The sequence below is a fragment of the Dipodomys spectabilis genome, unplaced genomic scaffold (assembly GCF_019054845.1).
Source record: "Dipodomys spectabilis isolate Male_0828 unplaced genomic scaffold, ASM1905484v1 ptg000573l, whole genome shotgun sequence".
NCBI classification, from domain to species: Eukaryota; Metazoa; Chordata; class Mammalia; order Rodentia; family Heteromyidae; genus Dipodomys; species Dipodomys spectabilis.
In genome coordinates, this window is record NW_024871250.1 from 1,307,788 (window position 1) to 1,322,500 (window position 14,713).

The 14,713-nt window shown below is 59.3% G+C and overlaps 2 protein-coding genes across 2 annotated transcripts in view; one reads left to right on the plus strand and one right to left on the minus strand.

Annotated features, from left to right (window-relative positions):
• Positions 1-268: 268 nt before the first annotated feature.
• On the minus strand, positions 269-4,539 carry Rtbdn (retbindin). Its single transcript, XM_042670698.1, has 5 exons — positions 4,371-4,539; positions 2,609-2,663; positions 2,370-2,480; positions 1,057-1,153; positions 269-472 (listed from the first exon to the last, which is right to left on the minus strand). The coding sequence occupies exons 1-5, from the start codon at positions 4,537-4,539 to the stop codon at positions 269-271; spliced, it is 636 nt and encodes a 211-aa protein (XP_042526632.1).
• Positions 4,540-11,606: 7,067 nt separating this feature from the next.
• The window catches only part of Mast1 (microtubule associated serine/threonine kinase 1), a 26,976-nt gene continuing 23,869 nt past the window's right edge, over positions 11,607-14,713 (plus strand). Inside the window, exons 1-3 of the mRNA XM_042670655.1 lie at positions 11,607-11,739; positions 12,873-12,961; positions 13,681-13,756. Of these exons, the coding sequence (XP_042526589.1) occupies positions 11,657-11,739; positions 12,873-12,961; positions 13,681-13,756 (248 nt within the window). The 5' untranslated portion in view covers positions 11,607-11,656. The remainder of the gene's footprint in view (positions 11,740-12,872; positions 12,962-13,680; positions 13,757-14,713) is intronic.

Genomic DNA, 14,713 nt, shown 5'->3' on the forward strand with positions numbered 1-14,713 from the left:
ATCTGATGATTGGAAGACAGACATCTGGCAATCGTTCCCCATGACCTCCGGTTGGTGACTTTATTGTGGAGTGGGGGTGGGGGAGTTAGTGATAGTTGGTGAATTTCTCAGATAACATGGAGAGAGGCCCCTTCTGGGGTGCCCTCCCGCAGAGGACTCTACACTAGAGGGCGTGGAGGGATGAGGCGGGGCGGGGCCGGGGGCGGGGCGGGGCCGGGGGCGGGCCGGGCCGGGCGGCCGCGCGGCCTCCGCTGGCGGCGGGTGCCCGCTAGGGGGCGCCGCCGCTGCCGCTGCCGCTGCCGCTGCCCGCGGCCTCGGGAATCCAGGCTGGAGCGCGCCGGCCTCGGGCCTGCCTTCTGCGTCTGGGACGCACGGAAGTGGGGATGTTGAGGCAATGGCGAGAGCCGGGAGCCGCCACTGGCAGGACGTGGCCCAGCACGGAGCGACACAGGTCCATCCCGTCCACGAAGGTCTAGGAAGAAGGGTGGGGCTGGGGCTCCTGTGGGCGGAGCCCAGCAGCTCCCGGGGCGGGGCCTCCGGCAAAGGGGTGTGGTCTGGGGCGTGGCCTGTTGCGGTTGGGGCGTGGCCAGCGAGTGTTGGGCGGGGCTGGCGTGAGGGCTGAGCCTTGTGGATCCACCCAGAATAGAGATGGACCCTGGCTTCAGCTGGCCCTTGGAGACTGCACACGTCCCAGAGCCCAGCCAGGCTACGAAGCGGGGTGAAGGGGGGCGAGCAGGGGCCACGGGGTGCCAACTGTGACTCCAAGGCCGGGGCACGTTAGTATGAGTGTGGTGGCTCACAGCTGTCATCCTAGCTACTCAGGAGGCTGAGATCTGAGAATCCCGGTTCAAAGCCAGCCAGGGCAGGAGAGTCTGTGAGACTGATCTCCAATAAACTACCAGAAAATCTGAAGTGGCGCTGTAGCTCAAGTGGTGGAACTCTCGCCTCGAGCTGAAGAGCTGAGGGTCAGCGTCCAGGCCCAGAGTTCAAACCCCACGACCGACAAAACAAACAAAAACCCTGTTGCTTCTCACCCTCTGCGCCACCCTCACTTACCTGCCCATAGGTAGGACAGCCAGGCTCACAGGTCCTGTTTTCTGAGGGCGGCAGCCAAGTGGAGCCACAGGTGAGATCAGCTTTGCAGGTGGTGAACCTGGAGAGAAAATGCGTGGTGCATCACATCCAGGTCTTAGTCTGCTCCCCCTTCCCAGCCAGCCCTGCCCATGAGCTTGACTGCCAGCCTCAGCCTCCCTATCTTTTCCTTTTTAGTTTCTTTTTTCTCTTCCCTTCTCTGTTTTAAATAATGCAACATCATTTATTTATTTAGAGTGCTAGGGGTAGCACCCAATACCTTGAGATGCTAAGCAGAAGATCTGTCACTGTAGGTGACTTTATTTGTGTGTGTGTGTTGGGGGGGGGGTATGCTCAAGCCTCTCTCCAGTAAGCTCTTCCCACCCAAAGTACATCCTGGCCCATTTCATCTCTGCAGAGCTCAGAACACCTATTCGAGGCCAGGCCCTTAAATTTACTGCCTTTCTATCTCATACCTGTAACACTAACAACTCAGGGGGCTGGAGATCTGAGGATCACAATTCAAAGCCAGCCTGTACAGGAAAGTCCAGAAGACTTTTTTTTGGGGGGGAGGGGTCTGGTCGTGGGGCCTGAACTCTGGGCCTGGATGCTGTCCCTCAGCTCTTCAGCTCAAGGCTAGGGCTCTACCACTTGAGCCACAGCGCCACTTCCAGCTTTTTTTCTTTTTGCTTATGTGGTGCTGAGGAATCGAACCCAGGGCCTCATGCATGCAAGGCAAGCGCTTTACCACTGAGCCACCTTCCCAGCCCCAACTGTAAGACTCATCTCCAGTGAACAATGAAAAAGACAGAAGTGGAGCTGTGGTTTAAGTAGTAGAGCACCAGCCTTAGGCAAAAAAGCCCAGAGACAGAGCTCAGGCTGAGTTCAAGCCACAGGACCAGCACTTAACAGCCACTTAGAAGGCTGAGAGCTGGAGAATACAGTTCAAAACCAGCCCATGCCGAAAAGGCCAAAAGACCCTGATTTCCAATCAACCAGCAAAATGCTGGCCTGGAGGCATGGCTCAGGTAGGAGAGCACTAACCATGAGTGAAAAAGCCAAGCTAGGAAAGTGCAAGGTCCTGAGATCAAGCTTCCATAGCAGCACAGAAAAAAAAAATCTCCAGGACCACCAGAGGTCATGCCCCCATATTGCTACTGGAAAACTCAAGGAGTCTACGCCCTGGACCAGCTATTAGCGTCAGGCCTCGACCCTAGGGAAGGCAGGCCACGCCCCTTCAAACACCACCCTCAAACCCTGCCCTCGGCCTCGCCCACCCGGCGCCCCAACTCTCCTACCAGGCCTGGCAGAGCTTGGCGCAGAGGGGCTGCGCCTGGCGAACCCCCAGCAGCAGCAGGCGGAAGCGGTTGCGGAGGGCACGTTGGAGATGTCGCAGGAAGGATTCACATCTGGATATGGGGTGAGGCAGGACCAGAAGTGTCAGAATCCATGGGAGTGGGGGTGGAGGAGGGTCTGGCCCCATCAGGGCAGCTGGGGTGGAGTTCAGGGAGGAAACGCGAGGGGGCGCTGTACCCACCCAGGGCTGGGCGCCCCGCAGCTCTCAGGGTCAGCTAGATCTTGTGTGTCCACCTCTGGGGGGCAGCAAGATCCTGGCAGCAGCGGAGGCGCCTGCGCGTTATCTTGTATCCTCAGGTAAGGTTGAGAGGACCCTGAACAAAGCAGATCAAAATTGCACTGCCTCTCCAGACGTTGAACAAACAAAAAACAGCAAAAACCTTTAGGTTATATTGTTTCTCTTAGGATGCAAATGTAGCTTCTAGTCGCTTCTTATTGGTTTCCTGCCTGGAAATGATAGGTGATATTAGACACTGTATATATAAAGTAGCTCACACCTGTGATTGCAGTTACTTAGGAAGCTGAGATAGGCAGGACCTTGGTTCGAGGCCAGCCAGGGACAAAAGTTAGCAAGATCCAAACTCAAGCTGGGCCTGCTGACGCATAACTGCCATACTAGCTACAGTAGGAATAATAATAATAATAATAATAAGCCGGGCGCTGGTGGCTCACGCCTGTAATCCTAGCTACTCAGGAGGCTGAGATCTGAGGATCGCGGTTCAAAGCCAGCCCGGGCAGGAGAGACCGTGAGACTCCTATCTCCAATAAACCACCAGAAAACCGGAAGTGGCGCTGTAGCTCAAGTGGTAGAGCGCTCGCCTTGAGCTGAAGAGTGGAGGGACAGCGCCCAGGCCCAGAGTTCAAGCCCCACGACCGACAAAAAAACACAAACAAAACAAATAATAATAATAATGGGCTGGATGTCAGATGGCTCATGCCTGTAATCCTGGCTACTCAAGAGGCTGAGATCTGAGGATTGTGGCTCAAAGCCAATTCAGTCAGGAAAGTCCATGAGACTCTTTTTTGTTGTTGTTGTTGTTCGTGGGGCTTGAACTCTGGGCCTGGGCACTGTCCCTCAGCAATTCATTTCAAGGCAAGTGCTCTACCACTTGAGCTACAGTGCCACTTCTGGTTTTCTTGTGGTTTATTGGAGATAAGAGTTTCACGGACTTTCTTGCCCGGGCTGGCTTTGAACCGAGATCCTCAGATCTCAGCCTCCGGAGAAGCTAGGATTAAAGGCGAGAGCCACCGGTGCCTGGCCCATGAGACTCTTATCTCCAATTAACGACCAGAAAACCAGAAGTGGCACTCTGGCTCAAAGTGGTAGAGCACTAGCCTTGGGTAAAAGAGCTCAGGGGCAGCACCCAGGTCCTGAGTTCAAGTCCCATGACTGACAAAGGAAAAATAATAAAGATAAAAATAAGTGAATCTCAGTCTAAGTGTATACCTGGGCAGGAAGGGAGACCCTACTTCAAAACAACCAGTGAAAACTGGGTGCCCGTCACTCATGCCTATAATCCTAGCTAGTTAAGAGTCTGAGTTCTCAGGATCCCATCTCAAAGCCAACTTGAGCATGAAAGCTGTTTGGATCAAATGGTAAAGCACCTGCCTGACGTTTGGGTGACCCTGAGTTCAAGTTTGAATATCACACTTACAGAACTGCTCATGTCTTTAATCTCCATAGCCCTGCTATGAGTTTAGTCTTCTTTCAACCTTTTCTTTTCTTTTCTTTTCTTTTTTTTTGGTTCACATGAAGCCCAGAGAAGTTTCTTGACTTGCCCAGGGTCACACAGCTCTGAAGTGGCAAATCTGGGCTTTGAACCCTGGCTGGTTGAAGGCTAGACCTCAGTATCTGAGATAGCTACTCCTACCCCCACATCCAGTCTCTGGGACATTCCAACTCTGGTTAGGTGTTAGGGGATAGGCAGGGTTGGGGTGCTCACCTGCTAGATGCAGCTGGCCTGTGCCCAGATGGCTTGCCAGCCCATAGTGTCCCCAAGGCCTGGCTGGAAGGGGGCGACTCCCCCCACAGGTCCCCAGCAAGATCCATGCCGTGATCAGCAGCAGGGTCCAGGCCAAGCTGTAGGGTTGACTGTGACACCTGCCGACCATGCCTGCCTGAGATGAAAGAGGTGAGGAGGGAGCCCTCTGTTTCTATCTTTCTTTCTTTTCTGTCGGTCGTGGGGCCTGAACTCTGGGCCTGGGCGCTGTCCCTCAGCTCTTCAGCTCAAGGCAAGCTCTCTACCACTTGAGCCACAGCGCCACTTCTGGCCTTTTCTGCTTATGTGGTGCTGAGGAGTCAAACCCTGGGCCTCATGCATGCAAGGCAAGCGCTCTACCACTGAGCCACCTTCCCAGCCCCTCTGTTTCTTTCTATGAAGCTCAGGTGGCAGCCTGGGCTGTCCACCCCAAACAGAAGATGGGTGGTTAATCCAGGTGGTGACCACTCGACTTCAAAGGTCAGGCAGTCTGCTGTGCTCAGGGTCTGTCTATAAGTCAGAAGTCCCTCCCCACAAACCCACATCCCCTCCTTCCATTTCTCAAGACTCAGCGCTACCTCTCCCCGGCTTAAACCAAAAACCCAGCTCGTGCTCTCTCTTTCTGCTAGCCCTCTGACCCTCCACCACCCCTATCAGTCCTCCAGGACCACCCTGGCTTTTCCAGTCCCCTCTTCTGTCCCCTGCTAAGTCCTCCCTCTCTTCTGTCCAGCCTCCTCCCTCCCTCTCAACAGCTTTTTTCATGGTCACCTTCTCCCAGCTCTCAATCGGCTTAGGCCCTGCCAGCCAGGGCTGGGCCTTCAGGACCAGGCTTGGGGGTGAGAAAGCTGGGGTTCTACAGCTGTGGTCTAGAGGCTCCTGTGCAGGACTAGTCCCTTCCCACCTCCGTGCCCTCTACCTCTCACCTTGTCGCTGGACTGGGGTCTAAGGGTGGCAAGGCATGTAAAGATCAAATCCAGAAAACAGTAGCAGCGGAAGGGTCGTGGCTTAGTGATGGGTGTGGCCACTGGAGGCCACACCCCCTGTGCCAGCTGACCACCTGGGACTGGTGGGATTCTCCAGGTGCTTGTCCTTAGGTTGAACTTGTGATGAGAGACAGACTGCCCACAGAGGTGGGCAGAGAGACAAAGAGTCAGAGAGGGAGGAGGGCGATGCTTATGTGGGCTGTGTTGGATGCTCCTGGGTGTCTCTCGTGTGTGTGTGTGTGTGTGTGTTGTATGAGGGTTTGTTTCTGTGTGTGTCTTCGTTGTGTGGTCTGGGTTGGAAGGACGCGTCCATGGTTAGTAGGTGTTCAATACACTTTGAGGAGGAGAGTAACTTCGTTGACGCTGTCCATGTCTCTCTGTGGGTATCTCCTGCGAACCTCGGCACCCAAGGCCTTCAGGTCCTCACATTTGCCTACACCAGGTTACTTGTGGGTCAGCTCTCCCCTGGCCTCTCCCCTTGACGCTAGCCTGGGTTTTCAGCACCATGGACAGGAGCACGCGAGTCCAGCACCATGGCGAGTTCCTGCAGCCCGGGCGCCCGGTCTAGGCCGTGGGGCAGAGGCGAACGCCCACAGCAAGAGACACCAACCAACAGGACACAACCATGAGCACCCCCAGAGGTGAAGAGGCCCAGACAGGGGCACAACAGGCAAAGGTGCGGCCATGGCGACCCCAGCTTCCAGGCCACACCGGGCCCCGGCGCGGGCCCGGCGCGGGTCTCCCAGCAGGGGTCGCTCTCGCCCACGGTCCTCGCCCTCCCGGATCTCGGAGGCGGGAAGGGGCGGGGGGGGGGCGGGGCGGGAGAGGAGGCCTACTACCGTGTCCCCAATGCCAAAACGTGGGGTGGGGGACGGCTGAGACAGTCTCCAGCCCGGCAAGGGGGGGTGGCGCTGTCTCCCGCCCCCCTGGCCCCAGCTCCCAGCTAATCGCTCTTACAAATATAGCCTGAGCTGGCCTGGGCTTTAATCCTGACCTCCAGGGAGGAGGGGTCGCCGAGAGGGGCTGTGGGGAAGAAGGATCTAGGCTTGGGGATGTTTTCCTGGGGTCTCTTCTCCTGGAGGCAAATGTGATCTCTGGAAGCGCATATCCCCCGGGAGAGGGAAGGGTGTTCTGGATGATGAATGGATGGGGACAGTCTCCAACCGAGAAGATGGCTTTGGGATGTGTGTGTGTGTGTGTGTGTGTGTGTGTTTGGGGGTTCTCATTGGAGAGGGGAATCGCTCCCCCCCCAGGGTCCCCAACATGATGTCACCCACAGAATGTTTCTCTGCGGGATTGTCTGGTGTGTGTGTGGGGAGGCATTGGGAAGGAGAACTGAGCCAGATAATGTCACCTCTCAGCGTCTGTCTCTCTTCGGGGGCCAGCTCCGGCGTGGAGAGAGGACCCCCATCCCTGGGGTTGCGGTGGGGTGGGGAGGGCGAGCCTGGGGGGTGTCAGCCACATGGCCTCCCGAGGGGCGCTCCTGGAGTCTGTGAGGGGGCCTGCCCCTTGGGGGGGGTCTGCTTTTAGGGTCCCTCGCTAAGCCTGGTTCCCCGGAGGGGGGGAGGGGTGCTTGTGGAGGCTCCACCCCCGTTCCCGCCCCCCGGCCCCTCCCTCCCGTGCGGGCAGTGTGCGGCCAGGCTCCTGCGCCCGGGACGCGGTGACGGCGGGGCCCCGCCCCGCCCCGCTCCGCCCCGCCCCCCGCCGCCGCTCCCCCCCCCCCCCCCCCCGCCGCCGCCGCCGCCGCCCTCCCCGGGGCCGAAATCGCTTCCACCGCCGCCGCCGCCGCCGCCGCCGCCATGGACGATTCGGGCCTGATCCGCCGCCGGAGGCTGCAGGTCGGGGCGCCCGGGCCGGGCGTGGAGGGAAGGGGTCGGCGCCCCGGGGCGGGGTCGGGCAGGAGGCGGGAAAACTTGCGCCGGGGCCGGCCGGGGCGCCCCCCCCCCGCCCCTCACCCCCCCCCCCGGCTGGCCCCGCCTGGAGGACGCGCCCTCCCCCCCCAGCGCGGCGGCCGCGGGGGCCCCCGCCGCGCCGGGGACCCGCCCCTCGGGCCTCGCCCGGGCCCCGCGGCCGCCGCTGGGGTGCAGCCCGGGAGAACGGGAGGGGCGCCGGGCCCCGCCCCAGGGGGAGGCGGGCGGGGGGCGGGGAGAGGGGGCGCCCCGCAAAGTTGCTGCCCCAGGGCTCCCGGCCCTCGGGGCCGCGGGCGCCGCCGGGCCGTAAACATGTTTGTGCGGCGGCCTCCCCCCCCCGCCGCCCCCCAGCTGCCGGGTCCCGGGCCGGGGGACCCCGCACCCCAACCCCAGCATCCTCCGGGCACCTGCTCGGCTCTCCGGATGGTCCCTATTGCTGGAGGCAGTCTGTGCCCCCCCCCCCGTGGCGTTTCACTACACACACACACACGCACACACACACACACACGCACACACGCACACACACACGCACACACACACACACATACACGCACACACACACACACACACACACGCACGCACACACGCCCTCCGTCCTCAGGTCCAGCCCAGCTTGCAGGTGGGCGGGAGCGGTTTTTAGCTCCTCGCAGCCTTAGAAAGCTGCGGGTCGCCGGGCTGCGCAGGCGCAGGAAGCCGCGGATCCACTGTCCGGCGTGGGTCACTGAGGGTCGTTTTGGAGGCCGAGAGAATCAGCCGCTCACCCCCCCCCCCGCACCTCCCCACCTTCGAGGCAGGAAGCTGGGGGGGATCTTCTGCTTGTGTCGTTGGCTTTGCCCTTCTAAGGGGTCTGTGTTGGAGCGAGCCTGGTCCCCAAATCCGCCTCGGAGGGGGAAGATGAGCAAATGCTTCGCCCCCCATCCCGCCCCCCCCCCCCAGGTCTGGTTGGGATCTAGCTCTTCTGGGCCTCCTGGGAGATCAGCCCCGTGCTAGGAGCCCTGGAGTTTAGATTAGGCCAAGTATAGACCCACACTTGTAGCTTGGAAGAAGAGGACCCGAGCCCTGACCTGCAGGCCTGGCCCATCTCTGGCCTTTCCTAACCCATCATCCCCAAGGTTGGAGACCGGAGGAAATTGGTCCGTGGGTGCAAAGTAGCTAAAAACGAAGGACAGAAGGCAAAGACGGTTGCCGAGCTGATTCGCACCCTCCCGGGGCCGGGTCAGGAGAATGGGTGCCGAGAAACCCGCTCAGACGCCCTGCAGCGGCGCCGGGCTGGGTCCGCGCCTTCGGGTCCAGGGAAGGGGGCGGGGTCCGCCGGGGCTGTGTCCCCGCCCCCCGGCCGCCACCGACTCCTATTGGCTCAGAGCCACGCGGGACTCCCGTCTCTCGCTCCAAGACCACGCCCCCAGCCCAGTTTCCTCCCAATTCACCACCCAGCCAGCCCGGGGGCCCGGGGAGCCCCCCACCAGAGAGCCTGCCCCCCACCTCTTCCCTTCTGACGGAGTTAACCCCTTCGGTGCCAGGGCACCCTGGCACAGACTCCCCTGAGGGGTCGTCCCTGTACAGCGGAGGGCCAGCGGGTCCCCTGTGTGCATCTGGGACGGGAGTTCGAATGTCCTGTCCGCTGCCGAGCCCTCTCGCCCTCGGTGATTCAGCCCTAGGAGAAGCTGCAGCAGCTGCAGCTCTGGGCAGAGCTTCTGTGTGCATCGATCCAAACTCCTGCAGTTCTAGTTTATGGCTTTCTTCGACTGTACAGTGTTTGAGGGCGCTAGCAGATGAGGCTCCAGACTTCTTCGGGTGATAAAAAAAAGCTCCTGCCTGTAAATGAAAGCTCCTGCCTTTTCACCTTCCAAGATCCACTTGCAAGGGTCTGGAGCCCTGGGCTCCGTGGCCAGAAAATCCAGGTCTTGATTTCGCCTGGACCATTGCGGGACTCGGAGCTCAGGATCCAGGCAGGGATTCATTCACTCCAGTTCTGCAAAGACAGAAGCAAAACGTGGTCTGGATTGCTGCTCGCCCCTGATTAAGGTGTTTTGTTTTGTTTTGCTCTGAAAGACAAAGCCGTCTTTTGACCCTGCGCTTGGATACCTCTCCCCTTTGTAGATGGACGTGAGAGGACCCTTAGGGCTGTTTTGACCCACATTCAGCATGTCTATCCACAGTAACCTCTGTTCTTAGGATCGTAATATTTCTTAAGCGCGTCTTACTGCTAGACATCATGCTATGACAATGACATTTCAGAAGGTCATTTGCTAAGGTCGTGGGAAGGAAAACTGAGCCAAGTGTCAGTGGCTCCCGTCTGTAATCCTGGCTACTCAGGAGGCTGAGATCTGAGGATCAGAGTTTGAAGCAACCTGGGGCAGGAAAGTTTGTGAAACTCTTATCTCCAATTAACCACCAAAAGGTTGGAAGTGGAGCTGTGGCTCAAAGTGGTAGAGCAAGAAAGCTCAGGGGCAGTGCCCCGGCCCTGAGTTCGAGCCCCAGGACTGGTGCACACACACATGTGAGTGCATGCACACACAAAGGAAAACATTTTTTTTTGACACGGTGTCTCTATATCTCTGTATGTAGCTCAGACTGTCTCAAACTCTCAGTCCTCGTATTTCTGCCTCCTAAATGCTGGGGATACAACAGAGCACTACCAGGCCTGGCTAAAACAGATTTTGAATCCAAGCTTTCTACTTTTAGAGATCTTAGAACCGATTTAGAACATACTTCATCTGCTCCTGATTGGAGGACTTTATGAGAGTCTAACCGAAATCTTCCCAACCCTCCCCTTTTGTGGCATCTCTGTCCGCACAGCTGTTCTCAGAAAAGTACTGAGACTCTAACTTCTGATCTCTGCAGTGCTTTTTCTGAGTGTCTGGCCAATAGAACAAGATGTTCTTCAAAGATGGGCACATAAACAGCCAGCAGTGATGAGCAGTGCCATTATTCAGAAAAGATCATTTGGCCACCACAGGGCTCCAATTTCAAGCCTGCTTTGAGCCACATCTATCACTCCCAACTGTAAACCTGCTGGGAGTGGGGCAGGGCTTCTGGGATGTGGAGATATGCACATCCATTTATCCCTTCCTTTCTTCATGTGTGAGCCAGCTAAGCCCATTCCTTGCTCAATGCATTTGTCCTCACAGAATGCCCTCTCCTTCTAGAATGTTCTCTCTACAGATCTTCCTAAGGCTGGCTCTTGCCTTTCAGTTATGTTCTGAAAGTATCTCTTTCACTTCTACATTGCTCTTATTACTTAGTGTCTGCTTGTCCCTTCATTCTGTTTTAAATTTTGTTTTAACTCCTGTGTGTGTGTGTGTGTGTGTGCACGCACGTGTGTGTGCACCAGTTTTGGGGTCTTGTGCTCTCCCTTTGCTTCTCTCAAAGCTGGTGCTCTACCACTTGAGCCACACTTCCCGCATTTTTGCTGATTGACTGGAGGTAAGGGTCCATCTGATTTGTCTGCTTGAGCTGGCTTTGAACCTGGATCTTCAGACCTGAGTAGCTAGGATTACAAATATGAGCCAATGGTGCTTGACTGTCTTTCTAGTTCTGAGATAGGGGTTGATTGTATTGCTTTGTCTCAAACTCAACCTCCTCCTGTTTCAGCCTCCTGAGTGGTGGCATTACAGGTGTATATCACCATGCTTGGTTCTGTGTGTCCCTCTCTATGCTGGTCCCCATATGACAGTGTCTTTAGGATCTGGCATTCAATAGTTGTTCAAGAATGTATTCTTCAAATAATGTCTCGTTTTTTTTTTTACATCAATGGGCCTTGAGGTGCCAATAGAACAGCCCTTAAAGGGGGCTTCTGTGTACCTGACCCCTGGGGGTCAGGAGAGGAACATTTTCCCCTCAGGAGCCTCAGCACTCAATGCGTGGCAAGGGGTGAAGGTAATGATGGCAGTCCTTGGTTGCATCTGCTCCTGTACCTTGTGGACAGTAACCACAGATGCACACTGATCTCGAGGTTGTGTGTGTGTGTTTGAGCTTTGCCCTTTTGCTTTTCAGAAGGATTTACCCCTGCCCCGGAAAAGCAGCAGGTGAGCCTGGGAAACAGATGCTAGGGGCTGTCTGCCCCTCCTCCAGCGTTGGGGGTGGGGTGGGCGGGGCCCGGCGCGGCGACGCCCAGCAGCGCCCCCTCCGGCCGGCCGCCGGCATCGCAGCGCCGTTGCCCAGCAGCGCTCCCCCCACCGGCGGCCGCCGGCATCGCAGCCGCCGCCGCAGGGCCCGCCGCCCCCCCTTCCCTCCCGCCGCGGCCTCCCCGCCCTCCCCTTCCCCGGCCGCTGCGGCTCCAGCCTCCGCCCCGCGCTCACTCCCCGCGCCGCCGCCGCCGCCGCAGCACCTGCCACCATGTCGCCGCCGCCGGGTCATGTCTGACTCTCTCTGGACCGCGCTTTCCAATTTCTCGATGCCCTCCTTCCCCGGCGGCAGTATGTTCCGCCGCACCAAGAGGTAGCCCCGCATCCCCCCGCCCGAGATGCCCGGGACGCGGTGCGGGCATCCCCCCCCCAGCGCCGGTCCCGCGGCTGCCGCAGGGCGGGGCCGGGGCGAGGCTCCCGCGCCCGCCGCGTCCGCGCTGCGCAGTCCGGCCGGGGATGCCCGGGGGGCCGGCGGGGGGCGGGGGGTGCTGGAGCTGGGAGGGCGGGCGCGGGAGGGGGGCGTCGCGGGGGCGGGGCGGGGCCTTTGTGTGCGGGCCCCGCGGGCTGCGGTGGGGACGGGGCGGGGGGGCTTGGCACCTGGGAACAATGGCCGCGGCCGGGCGCCCCCACCCCCACGCCGCGTGCTCGGACACTGCGGCGCAGCGCCCGGCTGCGGGCCGGGAGGGGCCCCTCGCCTGGAGCGGGAGACGGGAGGTAGCAGCAAAAAGGGGGGCCTTGAAACCCAGAGTCCAGCCCCCTCCCCCGGGACGCGGCCACACACAGGACATGATGTCACTCCCGCACGCTCACGGCAGCCCCGCTGGCCCAGATACACCGGGGTGCACGCGGACTCGGCCCCGGCCGCTGCCCCACGCGGGACGTGCTGCCCAGGGGTGTGCCCCGCTGTGCCCCGCCGACCCCCGGGCATCTCCCCGAGACAGACAGCAGCGTCCACAGTCGCCCCCTGGCCCCCGGGGAAGCCCTTCGTGGTCGCGGGCTCAGGCCCGTCCCGGGGCACAGGACGTGGAGCTCACCCATGGCTCGAGGCCACGCGTGGACGCGCACGGCTGCCGCACACGGACACAGGGCCGCGTGCCAGACACCTGTAGACAAGTGCTACGTCACACACAGTCGTGGGCAAATCGATCCACCAGGGTCCCAGATGACGTCACAGCACTGAAGGGGTTCCACGGGTGACGACATACCAGGGGACACACAGGGGACACAAGACCACAACGGCGTCACTCCCCCACCGGTGACCGTGTCACACAGCCCGCGCACGTTTATCTGCCGCGCTGCTGCTTCCCCCAGGCAGCCTTCCTGGGGTTCCTACAAGGGACCGGCAGGGACAGATGACAACGAGCTGTGATTGGAGGGGGCTGGGCAGGCTGGGGAGCTCACCTGGCTGTGTGGCCTGTCGCCTCCCCCCCTTGACTTTCCCTGCAGCTGCCGCACCAGTAACCGGAAAAGCCTCATCCTGACCAGCACCTCGCCCACGCTGCCCAGGCCCCACTCGCCGCTGCCTGGACACTTAGGTGAGAAGGGGTGGCGGGAGCTGGTGGGTGGGGCCCAGGTTCTAGGAGGCGGGGCCACCTCCGGGGGCGTGGCTCTGCTTCGAAAGGGGGCGGTGCTAGAGGGGGCCGACTGTGATTGGAGCATGTCCTAAGCGGGCGGGCCCTCCGCGTGTGGGCGTGGTCATTCCTCGTTGATGGACAGAGCTTAGGAGAAGCTGGATTGGTTATCGGGTAGGGCAGTGAGGAAAGCCGCAGCCGAAGGGCGGGCCCATCGCACAGGAAGGCAAGGAGGGGGCTTGGCTAATTCTGGAGCTAAGAGTGTTTGGAGAGGCGGGGCCACGGCCAAAGGGGCGTGGCCTCCGGGTGCAGAGGGTGGGGCTTTTGCTTGTTTTTGGTTTTGCTTTGGTCGGTCGTGGGCCTTGAACTCTGGGCCTGGGCGCTGCCCCTCAGCTCTTCAGCTCAAGGCAGCGCTCTACCGCTTGAGCCACAGCGCCACGTCCGGCTTTTTCTGAGTAGGTACCTGGAGATAAGAGTCTCACGGACTTCCCGCTCTAGCTGGCTTCGAACCGCGGTCTCAGCTCTCAACCTCCTGAGTAGCAAGGGCTACAGGCGTGAACCACCGTGCCCGGCGGGTTTTTTTATGTTGGCGTTGTTTTGTTTTCAGGGAAGGACTAGACTACAACCTACTTCGGGGACCTCCGACGCAGGTCTAAAGCACTCCCTCCTTCTTTCCATTGCAGGTAGCAGTCCCCTGGACAGTCCCAGAAACTTCTCCCCCAATACTCCTGCCCACTTCTCATTTGCCTCATCCCGAAGGTGAGTCCCTCCCCAGGGGACCCCAGAACCCTGTCTGGACCCTCCACCCACCGTCTGGGCCTCCATCTGTCAACCTCTTAATTACCCTCGAGCGGGGCCCTTGCGGGGCCTCGAGGAGTGCCCGAAAATCCCAAGGGGATGGAACGTCCAGATTTAGGGGTGGGGGCCTATAAAAAGGCAGAGCCAATCACTGACCTAGGATGGGGATGGGGGCGGGACCTTCTTTGCAGCCCTGGGAAGGAGCATGCGCTTCAGGTCCAGGGTCTCCTACTGCACAGCCCCGCGGGCCTGGCCATGAGTTTCCATAGCAACAAGACGGGCAGAGGGATGAGGTGCGCATGCGCAGAAGAGGAGGAGGGTGGCTGGGGCTATTTCTCAAGGTCCCCAAAGGAGGAATGTCAGGTTTGCTTCCCATGCGTTCTAAGGTGTTCTGAATTGAATTTTTTTTTGAGGGGGGAGGAGGGCGGCGAGGAATGCCTTGTGAAATTGGGGAAAGAAGAGGTTCTTCTCTGATGGTTTTTGGAGAAGCTTTCTGGGAATCATTGGGGTTTAGAGAAGATGTCTTTTATTATTATTATCGTTTTTGTTCTAAAACTGGTGTGTAAAACGCCTGCTAGGAGCTAGACGTATGAGGTGAATGACACCAGGTCTCTGTCCTAAGCCATGGAATGGGAGCAGGAAGGACAGAGTGGAGATCATTGTACAGACTGAAGAAGGGGATGAGGGGACACAGGACAGTGGGGGCAGAGGAGAGCGGGCTGGGACAGGGCTGGGGAGGGGGGATGTGCCCTTGATTTGTTGCAGGTACTTGGTGACACAAAGCTAGGGCTGGCTCTGGATTTGACCTGACATGCTCATCTGGGTAGAGGTGGGAGGTGGACAAATAAGAGATTTTGAGCCAAGCACCTGTGGTTCCTCCTATAATCCTAGAACCTCAGAAAGGCTGAGATCAGCTGG